Here is a 24,632-nt window from a genome sequence, read left to right as displayed (position 1 = left end):
AACGGGGCTGCGTTGAGGGCAGTCAGCAACGCGCGACCGTTTGAGGGAAAACGGGCATGGAGATGTAGGGAAAAGAGTCGCTCAGAGGAGCGGGCATCTGAAATTGGCATTCAGAGGAATGGCCAACCCTTCGCGCAAGAGGCACCACGAGAACAGGCAAGCTTGGAAGAATTTGGAGCGCACAAAGGTTGGGATGGCTGAGTTTGAGCTACGGCTCAACGTTGACAACTATACTTGATGGTGCTCTAGGCAAGCGAGGCGCTTGGCAAGAATGAGACCATGCAAGGTGGAATGAGTTGCGCAACGACCAAAAGAGTTATGCAAAGCTCACAGAGGTGAGGGGAATTGCTAACTCGAAGAATTTGGTACTCATGCATGGGCTTGTATGCGGACGACGGAATGTTCGTGGCCATCCCAAGGCGACCGAGACTCGGCGCCATGGAGCATTGAAACTTTCTCTTTGGCAAGCGAAGGATACGTCCGTAGGAGGCTGAAGTGTGCAATGAGTTCAGCATGTTGCTAGGCCTTGAGGGGTGCAGTGGGGGCTGTATTGACGTGGAGTCGCAATCTAGCAAGTGCGTTTGCAGGAGGCAGAACAATGCACAGTTTGTTCAGCAGATCGGAGTAGTCCAAGGGGATGGTGGTCTCCGAAATGAAGAGAGATGTTGCTCCAACGGGATAGTTATCCAGGAGGGATAAGTCCCGGCTCCCCAGAGGGAGAATCATGTGAGACGGACCTCACATGTTGAGGAGGAGTACCTCACAAACAACAACTCCACGAAGCTCGATGGACTGAGCAAGCGGCGAGGAGTTGTCGCATGATCTCGCTCGAGAGAATGCATTAGTGGATGCATTGCGAGATCAAGTGGGGGAGCGACCTGAAGCAACTTAAATGAAGGCACACTTGGAGTCGATGTGGAGATCGGACTCAAGGGAGGGCTGACCTGTGGAATGGTGGGCACGAGGGCCACCATCGACTCAATGCGAAAACGAGGAGCGGAGCAACTTGGGCGTAACTTGGTGAAGTACCCAAGCCGCATGAAGGGAGCCAGCAGAGAAGTTGGAACATGGAGCAGAAGCACAGTGCTTTCCTTAGACAGAGGTCAAAGACATGAACTCTTGCAGAGGCAAGAGTAGGATCATGTTGTTCCATGGGTCCTTCATTCTGATGGAGCGGACTCATCTTGCATAGTGCCAAAGACGAAGGGAGCTTCTAGGCACATGCACCTTATCTCGGAGGAGCATTTGATGGAGGAACTAAGGTGACTCAATTTGCGGAGGCGAAGTTGGGTTCAGAAGGCCTTAGCACGGGGCAAGAGGACGCAGAGGCGGGTACTCTTGAAGAATATGCCACAATGTTGCCATTCAAAGTTGCCATGAAGGAAGCAGTGCGCAGCGGAGATTGTGTTGGTAGGGGCAGAGGCCTAGGATCCAGACAATGGTGCACAAATTACAGTGAAGTCGGTGGACTTCGGGAGCTACTAGGCGACGGACTGTCCTAGAGCGGTGCTTCATCTAGGTGTGACCCAAGAGTGGGTGGATGAAGGTCGATTGCCAAAGGAGCAAACAAAATCGAAGGTGGAGGAGACCCTGCGATGAATTGGCAGAGGCCACACATGGAGGGTTCACAATTCGAGTTTATTCCACAAGGATCAGAATGCAATGGAGATGTCACCAGGAGGCGACATGGTGCAGCGGATCGTGGTGGGACAGTTCGTGGCAATGCGATACACACGACAGTGAGTCCCGGGAGGGACTAGATCATATGGAGGTATGATCGGGAGCTACTGGGAGCTCCGCTTTGGTGAACAACACGACGGCAAGAAGGGCTATGGATTCAAGGAGTGAAGGCCATGGTACCACAGAGGCGGGTCTTCCGGGCGTGCACCGAATTTTGCATCGGATGAAAACCTTGGTCATCAGCATATGGGGGCTGGGTTCCACCAAGGGAAAAGTTCGAATGCAAGTACCAGTGAGTCCCATGAGAGGGACTTGATCATGCAGAGGTATGATCGAAGCAGCTGGAGAGTTGGACTGCTCCAGAGCTCATATTCGCTTAAGGGAGCCCGACAAGTCAGAGGACAAGGTCGAGTAAGCGAACGTTGCTACCAAGGAAGCTAAGGAGAACAGAATCGGTGCAAACCCTACAATGTGATGGCAGAGGCCATGCATGGGAGTTGTAGTCTGTATTTCCATCGACCAAACAGACTGCTTGGAGAACACAGAGGTGTTGAAGCAGGAGGTCGAAAGGGGCGAGGAAGCGACGACAAGTCCAGAGGGACTTAGCTACCCAAAATCAAGCAATCAGTGAGAATGGAGGTGGACTCAGAGGAGTGTCACGAAGGCATATCTACTGATTGTGAAGAAAAGGGATGTAGATGCGAGACGACGGATAGTAGGGCCATGGGCATGGCAGCGCCATGGTACCGCAGAGGCGGGACTTCCGTCAAAGTCATTGATCCCTTGCTCTCACGGAGGGAGAGCGCTTGGTCGTGAAAGGGGCCGAGGAGGTGGAGCATGCAGAGGCAATCTCCAAGTACCGAGACAAGGCTGAAGGGCAGAGGCCAAGAAACTTCGTAAGACCGGTGTCAACAAGTTTCTCATCAAGATAGCCGTAAGTGAAGGACTTCGGGTCATGCAAGAGTGCACGACCAAGGAACGAAGCAGGCAGTACGTGGTGCTGTACCTTTGCTACTCAGTGGAGTAGGCGGCAGGGTTGATGGAGAAGACGGTACAATCCCAGAGGCGACCTCATCTATCAGAGAATTACTCCAAGTTGGGGCGAAAACTTCCTGCATTCCAGAAGTTCAATGGCATTGAGAAGGTGAATCACAGTAGCTAACTCAACGCAAGGAGTGCAAACACTTCAAGTGCTTCAGAAGTGTGAGCAAAGAGCAGGTGAAGGCCAGTAACCAGCTCGATGCATGAAGTACAACCTCGAGGAGGCGGGCGAAGTCAAGTAACCTTTGCCTTCTCAACTCTTAAGAGAATGGGCGAAACCGAGTACCCCAGTTCTCTTATCTATCCAGCAGAGGAGCTCTGCACAAGTTCAAAGACCCTTCGAAGATAATGGAAGACAATAGTTGTCAAATCCTCGCCAACGGTGATCAGTGCTACTGAGAGTAGATTGTCCGCTTCACTTCCCAACGAAATGCCAATCGAAAGCGGAAGTGATGCGAACCTACTTGGATGTGACAACTAACTGAAAGAAGAGTCAATGAGCAGATTTTGTGGAGGAAGGACCCAAAACTTCAGAAGTTTGTGAGGCGATGCTCGTTAAAGCTCCAACAAGCATCCACCCAGTTCAAGCAGCATGTGGAAATTTTGAGAAACTGGCGCAGTAAGAATGATCTTTTTCTTCATTTGGTGGATCCGCAGGAATCAACGAGGATCAATACAACTCAGCCAACCCCACACCAGAGTCAGAGTCATTGGCGAGTTGAAGCAGCATGGCGGATCAAAGGTTCGACTACTCAGAAACAGCAGCGGAGAGCAGCTGGGAACCAGGAGGCGCATTGCAGCTGGAGCAGAAGATTGAAGACTCAGCAAAGGCGAAGAGTTGCAGTGTTCACAAAGGCTTCGACGAGGACGTCGAAGGGATAAGTGGGGGAGAATGTCACGGACAAACTTCTAAACAAGGTGTTTGAAGTAATGCTTATATATGTCCGTGTCTATTGGCATGTTCATGCCTTGTACAACATGTAAAGGGGCGGCCGAAGGCTTAATAGTCCCATTTTAGTTGGGTTGGTGGCCTCTTTAGGCTTGTAAATAAAGGTTGTGTCATGTAGACACGTGCGAGAGCTTTTCGGTCTGTAATGGACCATTTTACCCTTTGTTGTGCCACTGTTCAGAGCTTGTAAAATCTGTTTGTAATTTGCATTGTCTATGAAGTGTTTTTCGGAGATGTTTGCTTGTGGATCCCGTTGGAGGCGTTCTCTCTAACCCGTTCTCTCTTTTGGTGGTCCTAAGGGACAATGGGAGGCTTCGGGGAGGCTGACCTTTGCGGACGGACGCGCGAGGGTGCCGCACGACTTAGGCAAATCCAGCTAAGTCCGTGTCAGCTTGTCTTCTTGGATCCAGAAGGATCTTATGGTTGTTGCATGCCATGTTGCCCTTTCCATTTTCAAGGATCAGATGCTGTAGAACATTATATAGGCTGTTTGTTTGGTGCTCAACAACAGTGGCAAGAAAGCTGCTCTGTAAAGTTGAAGAATCAAACTAGTAAGCTCCAAAGCCTCATTCCTGTGGATGTTGACCACTAAATTGAGATCTCATGGTGAAAAAGGCTTGAAATATAGAACAATACACCTAATAATTTCAGCCTCCCTATATGAATTCTGATTTTTGGCATCCGACAAAAATTATTTGAGATGTAACAAACATCAATCATGTCTTGATATTTTATTTCACTAATATCCAACTAAAAATTGAAGGAGCTTCCTTTCAGAATGCTATAGAGGTTCGATGGGTACTGCCAAATAAATACATCGTTCAATTTCAGCCAGTCCATTGGAAACACTTTAGCACCATTACAAATTTCTCATGCTTTTTGGCTGCTAATGTACTTCAGTTTGCCAACATCTTTCTAGGGGCTATTCAGGTCAACCATTTGTTGCTTTCTTGAAAGTTCCTAAATCCATTTTCAAGTGTGATATGCATCAAAACTCCATTGCAAGGTTTCTAGATGCAATTTTGTTGAGAAGCATTGTTTCAAAGAATGACATTTAGGGCATAAACTTCGTTTATAGCTTCTATCTATTACTTTCTGATTATCCCGAAGGATGAATAAAAAAAAGGGAGATGTGTACCTACCATCTAGGACAATGGTTCATCTGAAACAGGGGCCTTATAATAGTCTATGCTGAGGTTTATAGTGTATATATTCTGATGAAAGATGCTACAATACATGCATAAATTTAAAAGATAAAACCATATTTAATATGTTGTTGTGGATCATCGAGATGAAAATACTTGCCATGAAGATTCTGTTCTATGTGAATTAGTCCATATTTAAATTTCCTCATGCCCTTCTAATGAATGTAGAGGGAAAAATTGGAATTTCCTTTTTTCACAAACTAAGACTTCTGTTTCTCTATTCGTTCAGTACTTCATGGATTTTTATTATGACATTCTGCATCAAAAATTTTCGACTGATGCTGAATGATAAGATTTCTGGTCACATGAAGCTGTGATGCTTCAGTGATCATCCATGTGCATCATTACTACACTAGCAGACCGATGTGCTAACATCTAGTTAAATGAAATTGGCAATAGATAATGTATGTAGGCTACTGAAATCCTATGATTTCCAGTCTCCCCTCAAACTTCCATGGAGATTCTGGTTTTTGGAACTTGATTCTCCATATCAACTTACATCTGAGATAAGGTTGTGAAATTGATCTGTAAATTTGCTGCAGATATAGTTAGAGGGCAACTATGAACCTAGTGCAGAAAAATCCTAGTCTAGCTGAAGATATAATTGAAGCTCTGTTTTCAAAGTTGGTGACAAGAAAAGGTCAACAACCTCCATTATGATTTCATTATTATTGTCTTCTTTCATGTGCATTACTAGAATCAGTGGAATCCAGCCCAAGGCCACAAAACGGTGGATCCACTAGTTTGTTGGAATGATTCCATCATTTGACAATGGAGGTTCTTCAGGTCCCATAGGTTTCATATTATCCCTTGTGTGCATCATCACTCTTTGGGTTTGGCCACGCGACTCGCGAGCCATTGGAAGGGAGTTGAGCTCCTGTCTGTAGATAACACAGCATAGCACCTTATCTTCTACAAGCATAATGACCTGATGCTGACATGAACTAGAATCATACAGTATACACCTTGTCGAATTGCAGAATGAGTAGGTTTTATGAGGCCATTCCGAATCTTGATCTGGCGTTTGCTTTGAAGTTTATTTAGTTACATATATATCAAACCAATATCTGCTTTTCTATGATCTTTTGATGTCAGAAAGTTTTTACATACATAGCAAACTAATCTTTCACCAGGTGGAAAAGGACAGACACTTGGAAGAACAGAAGTTTTGGAGCAGTGACACCTTCACAGAACAGTAGCATCCCTCCGCAATCACATTTCCTATTATGCCAAGGCGATCAGTGTTATCCGATGGTCCCATATCAGCAGAAACTCCAACACTCTACACACAACTTAGCTAATTTTGGCAGACAAAACTCTTCTGTTTTCTTGAGAGGTGCTTCACCTCCTGTCTCATTGGTTTTGAGAGGTGCCCCACCTCCTTCTCATTCTGCTTTTTCTGGAGAGGAGATCTACCTCCTTTCACTTCTGTTTTGGCAGGGATTTCATCTCCCTTGAACTGTTCACATCCGATTTAATACAAAGTAGTTTTCTTTTGGAAAAGAAGGGTCCTCAGCTACATACAATGTTGCAGAACATGTGAGGCTTCTGGTCCTGCACACACTCTCTTTCCTGACAACAAATGGGAAGGCAAAGGGAATAAATAGACCTACCACTTTCAGAACATTCTCCAGTAACTCTTCTGCCAGCCTAAATTTGAATCCAAGCACTGGATGGTGTGATCTGTAACATTGACCAAGCAAGTCTCATCAACACAGTCATAAACCTCCAGTGGCATGTGACTTCTTGCATGTAGAGAAGATGAACGAAGATTACAGTGCAGAGCCTCCAACCAGCAGCTTACCTGCACGTGAAGAAGCATACAACGACTGTGCATGGCGATTCTTACTCTGCTAAACAGGAACTGGACGACAATCAACCTAATTGTCGGCAAGGAAGGGAGGCTGATTCAGATCTGCATCCCATTGTCGCCTCCCTAAAATAGTCAAGCAACTCAAAAGCAGAACCACTCGATGCACATGCTGTCCTTCCTTCTTCAGAAGAGTGGCCTCTTCATGAGAAGGGTTACAAGTGGGTGATTTATTAAGATGATGAGCTGTGAACTTTGGATCAAGACTGACAGTCCACTGAGATTTAATTCACTGTAAGAGTTCTTGAAAATTCATATCATTCTCTTTATCAAACACCGAATGGTATTCACCAAAACCCAGGCAGGTCAAGTCAAGCTGCCCATTGGTTGCTGCTGTCACTGATTTAGCTATACACTTGTATCTATTATTCCCCTCCAAATATAATTTTTTTTCCAGAGAATTAACATAATTTTCAGAGAGATGTGCAATAATACTAACTTGGATCTTTATATATATATATATATATATATATATATATATATATATATAATTTAAAATTATATATTTTTTTATCTTAATTAAAAAATAAAAAATAGATAATATTATACAAAAAATATTTTTTTATAATATAATGAAAACATAATAGTAGGTAAGACAATAAGGGAACAAACATGCTGAGAAGATTAGAGGATAACGAATATAATAGGATTTATTTATTTTGTAATAAAAAAATATAAATGTCTCTGATAATAAATAAATAGTTGGGGGTATTTTAATCTATCTAAAGTTCAAACACATTAGTGTTCATTTTGAGAAGGCAAAGGGTGCCTTCTTATTTTAGGGCTTGATTTGGGTCCGACGTTGTTGGGCTAAAAGAGATAACCCGATCCATTGATGCGGTAAATAAGCTCTTACTACTGACCCGAGGAAACGTCAAATGATTTGGCGTCCGAATTGAAGCGTAAGTCTTCCGATCCTGCGGTGGAGGATTCCACATCCCTGTCGAGGGTTTCGAGACGTCGATCCCTGCTTTCGCCTTCCCCTCCTCCGTCTTCGCGAAGTGGAGCTAGGGTTTCATCTGACCCTCGAGGCACGCATTCCTTCTTTCCTTGCTCCTTGCCTTCTCTCTCTCGTTCCTTTTTCGATCTGAGATCTTGAATTTAGTTGAACCGCTATCACGGACGACAGATTCGAGAAATGGGAACTGTCGCTGGATCTTTTCCCCTTTGGTGTTGTTAGAAACAGGGGGGTTAGTACAAAACTGGGGTTTGGCAGATATCCTTGCTCGTTTCCTGATTTCTAGGTTGCCGTTGGTTTTTTTTCCTTTTTTTTTTTTTTCTTTTTTGCCAAAATATGACTTTTTTCGCGGTTTTCGTTGTTTTCTTGCTGCATGATGGACCGATTACTTAACAGGTCGCCCCATGTGAGTATCATTGTCTTTCCGTGCTGCCTTAATGACTTTGTCTTTGTATAAAGGGTTCTCCGCTGCGCCTTCATCGATCGATATCATGCGAAGCCATCACTACAAGATTCCAACAGTTTTTACTAATATCTACTTGTAAACTGTTCTTTTTATAAAAAAATTCTGAAAGGATAATTGTTACATGTCATTGATAGATACAAGAAAGAAAATTGGTTTTATTCTTTGTATTGATGGAAGGGCAGTGCTTGCTTGCTTCCTATGTGCTATGATGCTGTTAATTAACTAAATAAAGGCAGTATTATTGTTTCGATATGCATTAGAGTGGTCATAGCTAAATTATAGCTATTCTGTTCACATGCACCCTTATGCTTGAAAGGGAAAATTTAGTCTTATGGGACAATCCTGCATAAATTAGGCCATTATATGCTAATGTTGAAGATTAAGCTATAAAATTTCTTGTCTTAATTGGTAGTGCTAACATGAATATACTGGGAGATATTGTTCAAGTATTATCCATTTTTAAATGTGCACTGTGATAGTACAGTAAGGTAACTTTGTGCACTATCTTTCCTGTACAATTTTCTAGCTTACATGAACCAAGACTCGATTATGAATGTGTAACAGTACCATCATTATATATTTTCCTTTGTTTGCAGCTTTAAGGGGTTCTCCATTGCGATGGCTATGATCGATGAGCCACTGTATCCAATTGCTATCTTGATTGATGAGTTGAAAAATGAAGACATCCAGCTGCGCTTAAATTCCATTCGTAGGTTGTCTACCATAGCACGGGCTCTTGGTGAAGAAAGAACTAGAAAAGAATTGATTCCTTTTCTAAGTGAAAATAATGATGATGATGATGAGGTGCTCCTTGCCATGGCTGAGGAGTTGGGGGTGTTCGTCCCATATATTGGTGGTGTAGAATATGCTCATGTCTTGCTCCCTCCACTTGAAACATTATGTATAGTGGAGGAAACTTGTGTCAGAGACAAGGCTGTTGAATCTCTATGTCGAATTGGAACTCAGATGAAGGAAAGTGACATTGTAGAGTGGTTCATTCCTTTAGTCAAGGTTAGACAAACAAATATTGCAAGAATGGTGGTGCTCATACTTTATGTTTATACTTTCTAAAACTCTCTTAACTAGAATTTTTCTTTGCTACTGCCTATCATCTGACACATTCTTTTATTGTTGTTTACTTAATCATATAATGTGTTTTCTCATGCTATCCTCCCATTCATTCAGAGACTAGCAGGTGGTGAGTGGTTCACTGCTAGAGTCTCCTCTTGCGGCTTGTTTCATATTGCTTACCCAAGTGCGACAGAGCTGTTTAAGGCAGAGCTACGGTCTATGTATGGGCAATTATGTCAAGATGATATGCCTATGGTTAGAAGGTCTGCCGCATCAAATCTTGGGAAATTTGCTGCCACAGTTGAAGCAAACAATCTCAAGACTGATATCATGTCTATTTTTGAGGATTTAACACGAGATGGTATGCAAATGTTCCATGTTTATGTAATTTAGCTACTTCCTTTGTACTTGTTTGAACTTTCTTTTCTTTTTTACTTGTTGGACATCAGATTAAGCTATTACATTGTGTGTCACAGTTTGTTTCCTTTGATAATTGATCTGATTATTCTTTAATTTGATAACTAGAATTTCCTTTGATAACGCCAGAACCACTATTTTCCTCCAGCAACATCATGCATATCTGGTTGAACCTTGAGCCTTTTCTTGTATCGATTACAAATTTAGTTGTCATTTTAATGCCAAGATCTGGTGTAGAAAATTTTAGTTCTGATTCTGTCAAGTGTCTTGCCTATTCGTCACAAAGCCACTTGTAAAACAATTAGCTAAAACTATGACAAACCTGGATTGATGGATCAAGCATCATGTGAGCATTTTAATGAACTTAGTTTTACATATTCACCAACTTGCTAGTGGAAGAAATTATAAAATATAGGATTATGTGACACTATTGTCCATTTAATCAACAGATAGGAGAGATTGATGAAGGCGTTGTTAATAAAGCAAAAACTAAGATTAGTGATGTAAGGAGAAATAGAAAAAAACCTAAAAAAAAATTAAAAACGGTAAAAGGAAATTTGGGTTTCTTTAATGAAGTAGAGATATTGCATTACACAGAATTCAATGCAAGAAAAAAATCCACATAGTTGACCTCAGACAGAATGCTGGGACATTACTAATTGTAGTTACTTATAAAATTGTTCATTTTTTCCACAAAAATTATACAGTAGTAATTTTCTTTTTTATATTGCACCAATAATATTTTTGTTATCGTTTTACCATCTAGCCCTGTCATGGCATTTTGAGACTTTGAATCATTGTTCAGTGACTCCACTGTAATATTTTCATGTGTGTGAGGCAACAAACAAATAGCTGTATTGAGAGAATGTCTTGTTTAAAAAAGTACCTGGTTTCAAGGTTCAAAAGACCTGTCCAAAATCAGTTTCAGCAACTTATCAGACCCGCTCGGTACTGATATTCCAAGCGGTACTTTCGTGTGACATCCTCTATAACTGGAAAAGTAATAAAAACGGTATATGAGCGGGATTGAACTGTATGGGCTTTCATTAGTGTTTGGATTAAATATAGTGTTACACACCTATCTGACTGGTATTTAAGCTATTTGTAGTTGTTTGTTAGTCATCCGAATGTAGTTTCTTACATTACTATTGCAGTTTACATGCTAGCATAATCTAATATTTTATTCTTTTGCTTTGAAGTACCTGTATGTTGGTAAATTCTTTTACTTTGTCATCTAATATATGTTTTGGTTACTTATCATCATGTCAGATCAAGATTCAGTGCGCTTATTGGCTGTTGAGGGTTGTGCTGCCCTTGGGAAGCTACTTGAACCACAAGATTGTGTAGCTCATATTCTTCCAGTAATTGTTAATTTTTCACAGGTATACATGCTTTGTTTCAGGATCATCTGTTTTTTCTTCCTTGTTGCTCTATGTAGTTTGGAGACTGTTTTGCTCATTGTTCTTCAAATTTGTTTATTGTGATGTGTTTGCCTTTACTAATTTGGTAGAACATTTCCCACTATGGATAACATTTTGTCCATGTAAGGATTGTTCATCATTTTACATTTATATGGGCCATCTTTTGGATAGGATAAATCCTGGCGTGTGCGCTATATGGTTGCTAATCAGTTATATGAGCTTTGTGAAGCTGTTGGACCAGAACCTACATGGTAAAGGAAACTCAATTTGTTCATAACATTAATTAATTCTTTCTTTATTTTCTTCTGAGATAGCATTTATTCTGTTGAAGTTCGGATTTGGTGCCTGCTTATGTCCGGCTTCTTCGTGATAATGAGGCTGAAGTGCGTATAGCTGCTGCTGGAAAAGTGACAAAGTTCTGCCGGATATTGAACCCTCACCTTGCTATTCAGCACATACTTCCTTGTGTAAAGGTATTCACTAGGCCCATGCTGGTGTTCATTTGACACATGCAAGGTTTCACTGGCACATTTCTAACTAATTTTAGTTTGTTCAGTTTGTTAACAGTTCGTAACCTTTCTATCTACCGCAGGAACTGTCATCAGATTCTTCCCAGCATGTGCGCTCAGCTTTGGCCTCAGTTATCATGGGAATGGCTCCAGTTTTGGGAAAGGTATTTGAATTATAAGAAATGGGCCTTGAGTAGTGCAATTTCAGTTATATTATCATGTCTTCCAATTTTTTCTGCTTAACTCAATTTTGCTATGGTTCTTAGGATCAATGTTGATACAATTAGTACTTAGTTGGATAACTTCTATAGACTTGCGCATAACGATAAGTTTAGAGCTGTTAAAGGAGCTATTAGAGGTGGGAAAGCATGGATGTACGTTTTTAGTTTTGCTTTTGGTTGATTGTAAACTATTATGTTCTTAAGTTTGTCTACACTTATTTTTTAAACAATTTTGGTTCTTTTTTTTTCTTTCTAAAAGTAGGTTTCTAAAATTCATGTGGATTGACTTGGTAAACAAGTAGCATATATGTTTTTTTTTTTTCAAGTCTAGTCACTGGCACCTAATTGTCCTCCGTTTGAAAAAATAAAGAAAACTTTAATGTAGAGTGGAATGCATTTTAATTGATCATGTTCATTTCTCTTGTGTGTGTTTTACCTGTATAGATATATTCTTTAACTTGATCATTGATTCATCTGTTAAAGTTATACTTAATTAGTTTATGGTTGTTGATAACCTGACACATGAAACTGGTTGTATGATTCAACTTTAACAAAATATTTTAGTCAATTGTTCTATGGCCAACTTTTCGGTCATCTTTGTTCTTTTTGTTTATCACTTTATTTGCTGTGCCTTGTCCATGCTGGAAATGATTGTTCTGAAGGAACTACCACCAGTTAATTCACTTCATAATTTCTAGTCATGTTCATATCATCAAATATGTTTGCTGACTCATGATCTATTTTTGTTGGAAGTTATTGGCATCCTTTACTTTTTTTTTCTTGTCAGCAATCTAACTAACTTGCATTTTTGTAGGATGCAACTATTGAGGAGCTTCTTCCAATTTTTCTCTCTCTGCTCAAAGATGAGTTCCCTGATGTTCGACTCAATATTATTAGCAAGCTTGATCAAGTGAATCAGGTAGGTGCCTATTTAGGTTGGCATGATTTCCTTGTGCCTTATATTTTTTTGAATGAGTGCAAGTGTTTCTGTAGCATCATCTAAAAGTTCAGTTCAAAGTAAAGCTAGCTGAGATGACAACAGCTGTTTTAATGAACATGATCACCTAGAAGATCAAAATGGAAAACATTTTCAATGTTATATACGGTACATATGGTATTTTATATCTAACTAAATATATATTTAGTTACACAAAGTACATATTCAGTTCCAAGCTGGGAAAGGGTAGCCTATTGCATCAGAGGGCTAATCAGTAGTAGTTCAAAGTTTTCAGGACAGAAGATATCGAGACCTTATATATGTTGGTAGTAGGTCATCACTTGGAGATATCAGGTTGGATTTAAAACACCTGCCGGATACCTTGGCAGTTAAGTGAGGTTTTCACACATTTCTGGACGAATGTGGTTAAACAAGCTAGTCTAAGAACAGAAACTTAGACTAACAAAATAGGAATAACTTAAGGAAAGTTTAACTGGGGCTATGGTAGATATAAACCTGATCATGAGAAGAATAATTCTTATTTAGATTGTACTTGAAACCTAGTCTTATTTTAGAATATTGTCATCTATATGTTCAATAATCTAAATGTTTAAGTTCAGTTACATGTTTGATCATTGATGTGCACTGTGGTACCATAAGTATTGACTTGTTTAAGTTTAGGTTGATGCTCATGTGTCTATTCCACCACAGTTTTCTACAACTTCTGCATTTTTTTCTGGATGGCTGATTTCTTTTAACAGATCACAGGATAGTGACTCAATATGCATATGATCAAGATCATATAATAGCTAGCAAATAAAAACATCTTATGTCTATAGAATGTATATTTCAATATTAACATTGTAAACAAACAGATGCTGACTCCACAAAGCATATGCTGTGGGAAACTTGCTTCAAAGCATTATGGTTATGGCATTCTTTAACACATCTCATGTTACTGGTTCAAGTCCACATGACTGTATTTTCATTGAAAAGGTAACATAAGATGCTATAGCAGGTAATAACTTAAAAGTACATTGTAAATATTGATGCATAATTGCTGCTGAATTTTTTGTGATAAGTACCATGAGGACAGTTCATTTATTTCTATAGAACTAAGCAGCAAATTTGTGACCGGGGAACTATACAAGTGGGCTGACTAAAGTGACCATTATAGAGGATATCTGGCTGGATTCTTATTCCACTGCAGTGTGGCTTGTATGTATTTTTTTTTTGTTAGTCCTGATTTATAAGATCAGATGGCCATATTTTGGTTTGGGATTCTTCTGTCCAGAACATATCTTGAGCATGTTTTGTTATTTATGTTCTGTTACATTTTTCAGAATTATTTACATGCATATCTGTTATCTGAATTAAGTTTCTTATGTCCATGATAGAGTGGCAAAATTATCCTCTGAATTTTATAGATAGGTAGATTTTGTTATCGATGACCTATGAGTAGGCCTTTTTTTGTTTGCTTTGGATTGTCCATCCACCATATTATGAAGCATGATTGGTATCTTGATATGGAATGATCAGCTTTTAGCTGAACTAAATTTATTATGGAATATTTATATTTCAGACCCGAGACAAACAATGGGTTCATTGTAGTTGGGACTTGTTTCATGTTTTGGTCAACATTCTGTTATTGCTAACTCTTCTCCAGCATGTATTGATTCTTTGGTTTATCATTACTCTACTTGAGGAACTAAGAGAAAATAATCTGGATGGTTAAAGTCTGCAACATCTTTCTTTTTGATCCAGAAATATTTTCAACTCTCACTGATGGAAGTTGTTAATTAAACTTCAGTTTGTAGTTTTCATCTAACAGGAAGGTTTGTGCTATCCATATGGATTAGGCACAGGGCTCTCTGATTTTATGTGTTTAACATGCTTCATATTTCATGTTATGATTGCTATGCTTAAACCTTCAAATTTAACATATTGAGCTTCTGGTGCTTACTTTTTAGGTTTGAGACCATGCTGAAAGTAGAACTTGGTTGCTTTTATGATGGTAAATATGTCGTCTAAAAAACTCAATTGATCAGAAACCTCATGTTAAGCAGGTTATTGGAATAGATCTGCTTTCGCAGTCTCTGCTTCCAGCTATTGTTGAGCTTGCAGAAGATAGACACTGGCGAGTTCGACTCGCTATAATTGAATACATCCCTTTATTGGCCAGTCAGTTTGGTGTTGGTTTTTTCAACGATAGACTTGGTGCTCTTTGCATGCAGTGGCTGGAAGATAAGGTGTGCTATCTTTTATCACATTCAAACTCTAATAATTATGATTCAACAAGAATTTCTGTAGTGGCTTTAGCTAGTATTTCTAAATACTCTGACTTCGTCTGATGATTGGACTCTTTTTGGTTGTTTGGACTCTTGCATCCATTCATGTAATTATGTGTATGTCACTATGTTGTATCAGCTAATGTCCACATAATTATATGTATAATGTATCTGCTAATAAAATACCTACATAAGTTTTTGATTAAATTGATTATATGATGTATACTCATAATTATGTACATGATATATCAGCCAATTGGGCACCTGTCTGACTTTTTTATTAAATTGACGATATGATGTCATTCAAATGGATCTTTATGATTGCTAAGGTCCTTTATATTTATTTTCTAATATTTACATTTTCTCAACATTGAAAGAATCATGCAGTGCAAACAAAATTTTCATCTAATACATGTATCCAATCTCGTGATTTGTCTCCATGGGAATCGAATCTTGGGTATGTATTTGAATGTAATTTATGTTTCTGTGACATGCAACAGACATTATGGTTGTGTCAAACTTATATTCCTGGATCATGTATGTGCCTGGCTATTATACCATCTGTGAGTTTCCATCTGGTTGTGCAGAATTTAGGCTTAGACTGCAAGTTCTTTTGTTCTACCTTTGTTTACCGAGACAATAAAGTTAAAAAGAAATGAACTAAGTTTGTTCGCTCACCAGAGGAATCTTTTGTTCTACTTTTGTTCACTAAGGCAATAAAGTTAAAAAGAAGTGAACTAAGTTTGTTTGCTCACAAGACAAATTCTATGACCTAATTTAGTAACTTGCATACAGCTCCTAGCTGTACACAGGGGTGTACATGACATATAGCCTTTAATTAAGGAACAAAGAAGATAAAACTATGACAACCATGTATATAACCTTCTCTTTTCCGTAGCATCAATGGCTGTGGGTTGTTGTATTGATATTGATCATCTTGCAGGTTTTCTCTATTCGGGAAGCAGCTGCTAATAACTTGAAGCGTCTTGCTGAAGAGTTTGGCCCAGAATGGGCAATGCAGAATATAGTGCCACAGGTATGGCTTCTGTTGCTGTGCTCAGAATTGCGTCTTTACTGCTCCTGTTAGCTTTAACGTGTCACTCGTGCAAATGTATCATATTAGCAGTTATTCTAAATGGAATTATCTGTGAACTAAGACTTTATAGTTGTATCATTGGAAAACTGTTTGTGGTTTTAAATCCTGGGAAGCCAATTAAGAGTTTATTAGTTAAGACAGATGCCAACACACAAGTGTATGTCATTTGATGGAATATAGTCCAACTCGTATAGAATTAGAATATTCCTGCAAGTTATTGAAGCTTAAACTATTTGCTAGGCCTTAAGGAGATACAACTTTAATGCAGTGGGGTGATAGCTTGTAGATTTTTTATATATCATGAGAATGAATTTATTGTTCTGTTTTCAATATACTTTTTGTTTTAATATCTGGTACAAATTAAACTTTGAAATCTATAATCTCTTGGTGCTGTAAAGATTTGATTCTTTTGAATCACATCCTATGCACGCTAATTTTGATAGCATAAGAAGCCTCTACTTGATAAATCTTGCTACTATAAGAAGCCTTCTATATTCCATATCAAATCTTGATATTATAAGAAGTCTCCTGTAAACATTCTTCTCACATGTTGATTAACTTTCACCCTAAAGAATAGGAAGTTTTCTCGTTAACTGTGTTTCTCTACTGAAAATACATAAATGTTGATCTCTCCGCCTTCATCTTTCATTTATTAAATGAAATTTACGTCAAACACATACTGATACTTGCACACAGGGTGCAGCCTTGTTAGTGCCGGCATAAATAACAACTCTTACTGTGTTATAACCATTTCTGCTCACATTTTCATATTAACTAATGGTTCTGGTTGCAAAAAATGTTACAGGTTAATTGCATTTATGCTTTAAATGATTAGTTTGTTAATTGAAGGGTCTGATGTTGCTTGAATTTTGCTAGTTGCTGGAGAAAATAAGCAATCCCCATTATTTGCACCGCATGACCATTCTGCAATCAATCTCCCTTCTAGCTCCTGTCTTGGGTTCTGAGAGCACTTGCCAAAAGCTATTGCCTGTGATCATCACTGCCTCAAAGGACAGGTAAATTGACAAATTAGTGGAGATTGTCATGCACTAAATTGTCATGCACTAATAATTTCTCTGGCATTTGCAGGGTACCGAACATTAAATTCAATGTGGCAAAGGTCCTACAGTCACTCATACCCATATTTGACCATTCCGTAAGCACTAATAGAATATCAATTATTTGTTCCCTTGTCTTTGATCTCCTTCAAAATTTGTTTGTGCTCATTAGTGCTGGAAAAACTAATCACAGGTGGTGGAGCAGACAGTTCGTCCATGCCTTGTTGAGCTCAGCGAGGATCCGGATGTGGATGTCAGATACTTTGCCAGCCAAGCAATTCAGACATGCGACTCAGTAATGATGTCAAGCTAGAGAACATTCCTACTAATCCGAACCGTCATGTTGTTGTTGCTCAAAGTTCCATTTCAACTTTTGGATGAAGATTTAGTTCCCGTCCATGTATCCCTAGAAACAAACAGAGATATTTTTGTTGATGTAGAGATCCAAGTGCTAGCAGGTTTCGGATTGATGATTCCATCTGAACCATTTCATGGCGATTGGCAAAATGTCTGGTAGTCAAGAATGTATGCTGTAACCTATAAATTGTTATCTACATTTGTTCTTTGATTTAGTTTGTATCATGGATTCGCAGGAACAACTGCCAAAGGATGTGCTCCATTGAAGAGAAATATCTTTTGTCCCATGAATAAGCTGCGCCCTAATTGTGCTCCCCGAAGTGATCTAATGTCCGAATCAAGTGAAAGAAAGGGCAAAAGAAATCCACCAACGTATACTGATCCTCCAAATCTATCCACAGATGCCTTCTCATTTATTCATTGCTGAATGAACAATAAAATAGAACAAAAAGAATTTTGAGAAAGGGATATTTCAATAATGTTCCAAATATATTGTTTTCCATGTAAAATACTGGTTTAACATGAGCACATTTTGATTTGTCACGTCCTTAATTGGGATTGCACCCAAGCAAAATTTGTCGACGAGTTAATTTATATCTATAAACAATATGCTGCAGTCACGTACGAAAAAGATAAAGATAATCAAGATTGCAAGTAACAAAACAACTAGTTTATGTTGAAGACAAGTGCAAATCCATTCATCTAGTATTGTCATTAAATACAAAATGGATACTAAAAATATTGCATAATTCAAGGTTCCATTCAACCCAATGCCATTTTATACCGCTAGGTTATAAGTCAAAATGACACAAAAACGAGACTATATTTCCCTTAGCACAACACCCCACAATAAGAAATGTTTACGAGTTTTACGAAACAGAAATTGAAAAGAAAAACACTAACAACAAATCAAAATGAGACTATTGATAGTACTTTTTGTCCTATACATATTGCTATGAGAAAATACGAAAACACCAAAACGACCACGGAAAACAAAAATCGAAAAGTGTCGTGCCATGGACATTGAATACCTTGACTACATTGTCACATGACAGATCGCTGATCATTTCTTCTTTCTAAACATCATGAACAAAGCATAATTTGACCATACAATTTGGTGCGATCGAATATGGAAGTGTAAACACAACTGCCCTATCAGATGTATTATTAACATTGAAGCACTTGCATGTTCTTTGGAATAGAAACAAAAAACTACTAGCAAGTTGTTTTAGAATAACAATAACATTCACTTAGGTTCACACAAGGCGCAAACAATAAAATTATTAGGTTATTAGATTAGGAGAGCTTGAAGTCTTAGTCTTGCCTCAGCAGCTGTAGCTAATGACTCCTCAGTTGGATTCTCTTTTGCAGCAGCAACAGATGCACGGTAGTATGTTCTTGCCTCTTCCATTTTCTCTATTTCGATATCATCGATTTCATTCTGTGTCGAGAAAACGAGGCAATTAATTTCTCTTTTACATGTCCGATCAATTCAGGAAGTCAATATAACATGCAGAACAAAGAAAATAGAAAAACATCATAAAAATAACTTATGGCAGCCAAGAGATGAAGATCCTGATACTAAAGAGCTCCCAATGGTCGATGCATGCCACCTTACCTTTAATGCATATGCCACTGGTGGTTTAAACCTCAATATTAAGTTAGCAATTGACCATAGATATAATCACCAAAGTTTGATAATTGACATCCTTGTCAGATATCCAACCTAGTTTTAACTCTCTACTTTGTCTCTATATTTTTGGTTAAAGCAAGTGAAAGATCATCGAGCCCTACAAAATGTACAGGTTTTTGGCATGGTGAAACTATAGTGAAATAACATTAAGATGGCACTAGCTTAGTCAAGCATTGGTTCAGTATCTTATTTTGGTTATGAAAATGCTATTCCATACATTCATCATTTTCTACTTGCTTCAAATATTCAGCACCAAGTTACTTGGCATGACAGAAATGTAACGACAAGGAAAAAGAAATGATAATAGAAGAATAATGAGAATAAAAGAATGGTTGACAAACTTACTGCAACTGGAAGGGGTTCCAAATTGTATGAACTTAGACTGTCATCAGAAAATACAGCTGAGTTGTTTATACATAATTTTTCATAAATCTGCATCAATGCAGCGATCTCATAATCCATAGAGATTATTTCCCCTTGAAGTTCCTCAATTTTCCTGTTAGACATTCGTGCCTCCCAGGTCAGTCGCTCCAATGCTGCTTGCTTGTCTGCAAGAGTAATCTGTGGATTAAAAGGAAACAAGCAACATCATGTTAGTCCAACAAGTGCCCATTTCATATATTGAGTTAGAGACAGAAATATATAGGTTGCTATCTTTAAGAAAAAGTTCCTATTAGCATTTCATAGTCATCGAACCCTGCAGCTGAGATGCACTGGCCAAGTCAACATAAGGATGATAACAGATCAGAATACTGCCTAGGCGACTATCATGCAAGTACAATGACCAATAGCATTAGACGCATGAACAGCAACATTAAGAAATCTAAAATTAAATGCAGTAGTAAAAACAGAAATACCTTCAGTTTCAACAGAGAATGTTTTATACAGTAATTTAACAAAGATCCAAACAAGCAAAAAGAACATCACGATGAATTATAAGACAAAATTAGAGTATAGGACTACTGATGACACAATTAGAGTTTAAAGAACGACTTCAAGCTGATTATTTTACATTCTTAGACTCTTTAGGGGCTCCCTTAACCATCTTTGAGAATTTTCATTATTTTGATGTTGTCAGGTAATGCAGTGAGTCCTGTCTTAACTTTTAAGATGGAAACTCCAATGCAATACGGCTCCTGGATGTTTGTGCATATGATTCAGAAATACATATCACCAACAATATAGAACAAACAGCTGGTTGAGATCACTACCCATGATATCCACCTAACAGCTATATGGTCACCAGTGCCTGGGGAATTTTCATCTTTGTAACATCCCTACGGTTACCGGTACTAGTGGAATTCTTCACATTAAACTGTCCTTATGTTTGAGTTAGAAAACACATATTGTACGCTAAAAACTTTGATATCTTTATACCTTATTTTCACCAATAAATCTTGAGTACATACACATGACATAATAAATAAAGAGACAAGAAAAATATGGTTACAAGGAATATCTGGTAGAACTTGATTCAATTGAATATAAACATCGTACTTCTTCCAAGGGTCTGTGAAATTTGCATAATTATGTTTCTAATATTTTCTATATAACTTTCTCGGTAATTTTTCAATAACGTAAAAAGAAGTCACAATGACATTATTACTTACTTCCTAACGGGAACTCCAGATATAAAACGCATGTCTGAATAAATATAGTCATGAAGTCACAATTCTTGGGGCTTCAAATAATTAGACATCCAATGGTAGCGTGAATGAAGAATTACACCACAAACTAAATGGTAAATGCATCTTTTTTTTGGTTAATATTATGTTAAAGCAAATATACAGATGCAGAATAAGAAATGGCAACAATGATGTTTGATGCTGTTGATGGTGAAAATTAGAACAAAACAACATTTAGTGCCTGCATAAAACAACTTTGAAGCCCATCTATAAACATTATTTATTCAAAATTCGCATGATTCTATGCATACATGGCACTACATACTGATGAATAGTTTTAATGAAATAACATTGACACAAGCAGAACTTCCTTAAAAGTAATTCGAGTAGAACCAACAAAAATAGCAGCTCATCCCCTGGTGAGGATGCGGGAACCAAATAGAACAAGTCAGCATAATGGAACAGTAAATTATAGGAGATTACTCAGATCAGTTTCCTACCTTAGCATTGTTTAACTGAGAATTAATAGATTTAGCCAAAGAATCTTTCTCTGCAATTTGAAATTTCAATTCATCAATGGATGCACATGCTGCTTTCATCTGGTTGATTTCAATCTCTGCTGATTTTAGAGATTCATCTTTCTCTACTATCTTCCTTTGTAGATCATTTACTTGTTCCCTTAATATGCTTAACTCCTCCCTATCTTTTAGGGAATTCTCAACTTCCACATTTCTTGAGAAGATAGACAAGTCATCAGAAGAACCATTTTGATCGTTTCTTTGAGCAGCGTCTAAATCCCTTCGCTTTTTCGCAGAAATAGTTTGAGATGCTCTTCCGTCTTTTGATTCAGCAGCCTGAACTTTGCGACATGATAGACGAAAAAAGGTTATAGCACACCCCATTTAGACCTAAATGATTTAGAGTACAGGAACAGAAAGTGACGATCGCTAGGAAAATGTTATGATTGACATGGACCCTTGCAACTTCAAAGTTCTCAAGTGTGAATCCGAAGCAACACAAAAGACTATTAACTATGAATTTCGCATGCTCAAAAATCATATGAAAACACTGCAATCCTATTTCATGTGGATAATTTCTCATGTACAAAACGAAACAATATTTTCCTTCAAGACAAACAAAGAGGAAGATAATAGCTTTCAAAAGCATTATCCAAAACAAAATTGTAAATGGATCAGTCACAGCCGGGATCAGGAACCAAGAACAAGAAATTATCACGCCGAATAGATTAGAGAACATCATTACTTCCACTCCAATTGCAATAACCAAGGTACATTGTTCAAACCAATTTTCCACACATTTAACCAAATCTAAAACAAAAAGAAAAGAACAGCAGGAACACGAAACGACTCTTAAAGATCAAATCTTCATCTTCCTACACGGAAAAAAGACAAAACTTCCAGAAGGTAATCGAACAGAAAGAGAAGCGACATGCTCATCCGTACCTTCTTCGAATTGGATGGCGCAGGTGTGTAGACTACCGACGCCCGCCGCGTAAAAGACGAGTTCGCCCTCCGATCCTGAAACAACCAAATAACAGAGATCAAAGTGATCCCTACTTCCTCTACCCAAAAATCGAAACGAAAAGAACAAAAAACCAAATCAAGTTTTTAGCTCGATCAGCGGAAGATGGCCGACGACCATGAGCGACTCAACGAGGGGGACCATCTCGACGAGGTTCTTGAAGAGGACTCGATCGAAATTTCCCCCATTCCCGGCCTCGGCGGCGGCGGAAGAGGGAGGAGGGGGCGGCGGCGAGGGACGGCGCCCGTCGGACGTCCACGGCTTCGGATCCGCCGACGCGCGGACCTTGCACGGCCTCTCCAGCATTATGCTCCTTTTCTTCCAAGTAAAAGAACAAGAAGAAGAGGCAGACGATGGCAACCACGACGCGAGAGCGAGAGAGAGAGAGAGAGAAGAGAAGACTTGTGTTGGAAGGGAAAGGGAGAAGACGAACGCCTTCCAGGAATCAAGGCCCCAAATTTACCAAAATGCCACTGTGCCAATGCCGGCAACAGAAGGCAGAGAGGAAAAGAATCCGAAGAGGAAAAATATTTGTTTTATTTTTAAATTAATTAATTAATTAACTAATTAATTAATTATCATCAAAATAAAATAAAATAAAATAATAAGGTTGGGTGGCAACTCAATCAATCAATCAATCACCAGAAATCACTTCTCGTGAATTTGTATTTTGCAGACAGAGTAGATCTAAATTTCTATCCCACAAATAATTGTATTCATAATTGCAATGTTGCTCTACAAATAATTTTGTGCAACTATTCTACATTTTTTTTTATGAAAAGTATATTATTTTCTCCTTTTTTTTTCCAAAACATTATAATCTCTTTTTTTTCCTTTAAGGTGTTTAGTTGAAGAAGGCCACCAAATCTGACCCCATGAAAATTGCTTAATGGTGAAGAGATTCATGACATTGATTGGAGTCATATAAAATTCATCCTATAGTTTCATTAAAAAAATAAAAAAAAAAAAATGAGAAAAATTATATATAGATCATAATTGGTGCGTCGAATAAGTATTATTATCATAATCGGATTTAAACACGGAGCCAATTGGATTGTTTGTTAAAAGATATAAAAAGTTATTAATAATATAATAAAAAATATACAATAATTAGTAATGATATGATGATCGATATATTTTAAAAAATTATTATAACATTAAATAGCTTATATAAGACTAAGACGTTCGACGAAAGAGGATAATAAAAATAAATATAAATTTCCTTTCATCTTATAACAAAAAAAAAAAAGACTATGTATCTTTAAAACAATACAAATATTTTTTTATAGTTTATAAATAGTTAGGATATTTCAACATTTGAACCAGATTGATCAATGATCTAATTTTTTATTTTTTATTTTTTTCTGTGTCCTGCCAAATGATCTGATCCAAATTTTACACCTATACTATCATGTGAATTATTCACACTTGTTAAATATAGATCCTTTTTATTGGGACTTAGTTCATGGATAAAATCCAAAATGGGCAAATCTTGGATTGGGATTGGGCAAATCAATCCTCATGATTGTTCTAAAGATAAATGCATCCAATACAAAAGCCACAACACTTGGTGGTGGATCCATGCCCAAAGCAAGTTCTTCTGTGACTTTGTGGGAAATTGGAACACATTTCAATTATATGTTTCCTGATCATTATCAAGCCATCAGCTATTGCATTCCACTTGCTCAATATGAAGCTCTGGCCAATGAGACTCTGCATCCTACATGTTTGAGGTAAGTCCCCACTGATTTAGTTCATGATGTTTATGCAAGCAATCCATCAGCTCTTAGCTTGTCATCTACTGTTCCAGTCCAAACTCCAACATGCATACCTCTAACTTTCGGAGAACAATTTCATCATCATCTACCTCAACAATTGGCACTTCTACATACCAAATGTGAGGGCAATTCAGACACTTTTTGAAACACCATTTCAGAAATAAATGATTCCACTTCCTCTTTGGAAAGGGAGATGTCAAGAAGCCCATATGATTTAAACAAGCTTTATTTCATATGTATATGATTATACTTCTTTTCATGCTCACAATGTGCAGCACTAGGCAGAATTTTAGCCATTTTATTTTAAAATCTTGCACATGTACATCCTTCAAAGTTAGTAATTCATTATATACTTGAGATGTCTAAAGAATCCATCATGATTAAAAAAATATATATATTTCTAAGTTCACATTCTAGCAATTTTATCAGATCAGGCATTCGAAATATTTT

The 24,632-nt window shown here is 38.2% G+C and overlaps 2 protein-coding genes across 5 annotated transcripts; one reads left to right on the top strand and one right to left on the bottom strand.

The window, feature by feature from the left end:
- Nucleotides 1–7,604: 7,604 nt before the first annotated feature.
- Nucleotides 7,605–17,759, top strand: LOC103977491 (serine/threonine-protein phosphatase 2A 65 kDa regulatory subunit A beta isoform). 3 transcript variants are annotated; one of them, XM_009393026.3, is made up of 13 exons: nt 7,609–7,776; nt 8,766–9,180; nt 9,355–9,601; nt 10,927–11,039; nt 11,250–11,329; nt 11,410–11,551; nt 11,671–11,751; nt 12,623–12,727; nt 14,812–14,994; nt 15,977–16,069; nt 17,006–17,145; nt 17,219–17,285; nt 17,381–17,759. In XM_009393026.3, exons 2-13 carry the CDS (start codon nt 8,788–8,790, stop codon nt 17,498–17,500), a joined length of 1,764 nt encoding a protein of 587 aa, XP_009391301.2. In that variant the 5' UTR covers nt 7,609–7,776; nt 8,766–8,787; the 3' UTR covers nt 17,501–17,759. The 3 variants fall into 3 exon arrangements, with proteins under 3 accessions (XP_064954554.1, XP_009391301.2, XP_009391302.2); XM_009393027.3 differs by lacking the exon at nt 7,609–7,776 and adding an exon at nt 7,787–7,935; XM_065098482.1 differs by lacking the exon at nt 14,812–14,994 and having other exon boundaries at nt 7,605–7,776.
- On the bottom strand, nt 17,434–22,895 carry LOC103977490 (protein MICROTUBULE BINDING PROTEIN 2C). Of its 2 annotated transcripts, XM_065098483.1 has the most exons (6): nt 22,522–22,895; nt 22,326–22,400; nt 21,363–21,716; nt 19,583–19,798; nt 18,869–18,985; nt 17,434–17,967 (listed from the first exon to the last, which is right to left on the bottom strand). In XM_065098483.1, exons 1-6 carry the CDS (start codon nt 22,708–22,710, stop codon nt 17,962–17,964), a joined length of 957 nt encoding a protein of 318 aa, XP_064954555.1. In that variant the 5' UTR covers nt 22,711–22,895; the 3' UTR covers nt 17,434–17,961. The 2 variants fall into 2 exon arrangements, with proteins under 2 accessions (XP_064954555.1, XP_009391300.2); XM_009393025.3 differs by lacking the exon at nt 17,434–17,967 and having other exon boundaries at nt 18,675–18,985.
- Between the last annotated feature and the right edge of the window lie 1,737 nt (nt 22,896–24,632).

The sequence above is a fragment of the Musa acuminata genome, chromosome BXJ2-3 (genome assembly GCF_036884655.1).
Source record: "Musa acuminata AAA Group cultivar baxijiao chromosome BXJ2-3, Cavendish_Baxijiao_AAA, whole genome shotgun sequence".
Classification (NCBI taxonomy): domain Eukaryota; kingdom Viridiplantae; phylum Streptophyta; class Magnoliopsida; order Zingiberales; family Musaceae; genus Musa; species Musa acuminata.
Note: the sequence above shows the minus strand (reverse complement) of the source record. Positions and strands in the feature narration are given on the sequence as shown.

What these genes read in the sequence shown, in the direction of transcription:
- LOC103977491 (XM_009393026.3), top strand. Translation starts at nt 8,788, where the DNA reads ATGGCTATGATCGATGAGCCACTGTATCCAATTGCTATCTTGATTGAT. An exon ending in TAATTGTTAATTTTTCACAG is followed by an intron (nt 11,040 to 11,249) that starts GTATACATGCTT and finishes TCTTTTGGATAG; the next exon opens with GATAAATCCTGGCGTGTGCG. An exon ending in TGCAGTGGCTGGAAGATAAG is followed by an intron (nt 14,995 to 15,976) that starts GTGTGCTATCTT and finishes ATCATCTTGCAG; the next exon opens with GTTTTCTCTATTCGGGAAGC.
- LOC103977490 (XM_009393025.3), bottom strand. Translation starts at nt 22,710, where the DNA reads ATGCTGGAGAGGCCGTGCAAGGTCCGCGCGTCGGCGGATCCGAAGCCG. An exon ending in CGCCATCCAATTCGAAGAAG is followed by an intron (nt 21,717 to 22,325) that starts GTACGGATGAGC and finishes CGCAAAGTTCAG; the next exon opens with GCTGCTGAATCAAAAGACGG. An exon ending in TGGAACCCCTTCCAGTTGCA is followed by an intron (nt 18,986 to 19,582) that starts GTAAGTTTGTCA and finishes TTCTCGACACAG; the next exon opens with AATGAAATCGATGATATCGA.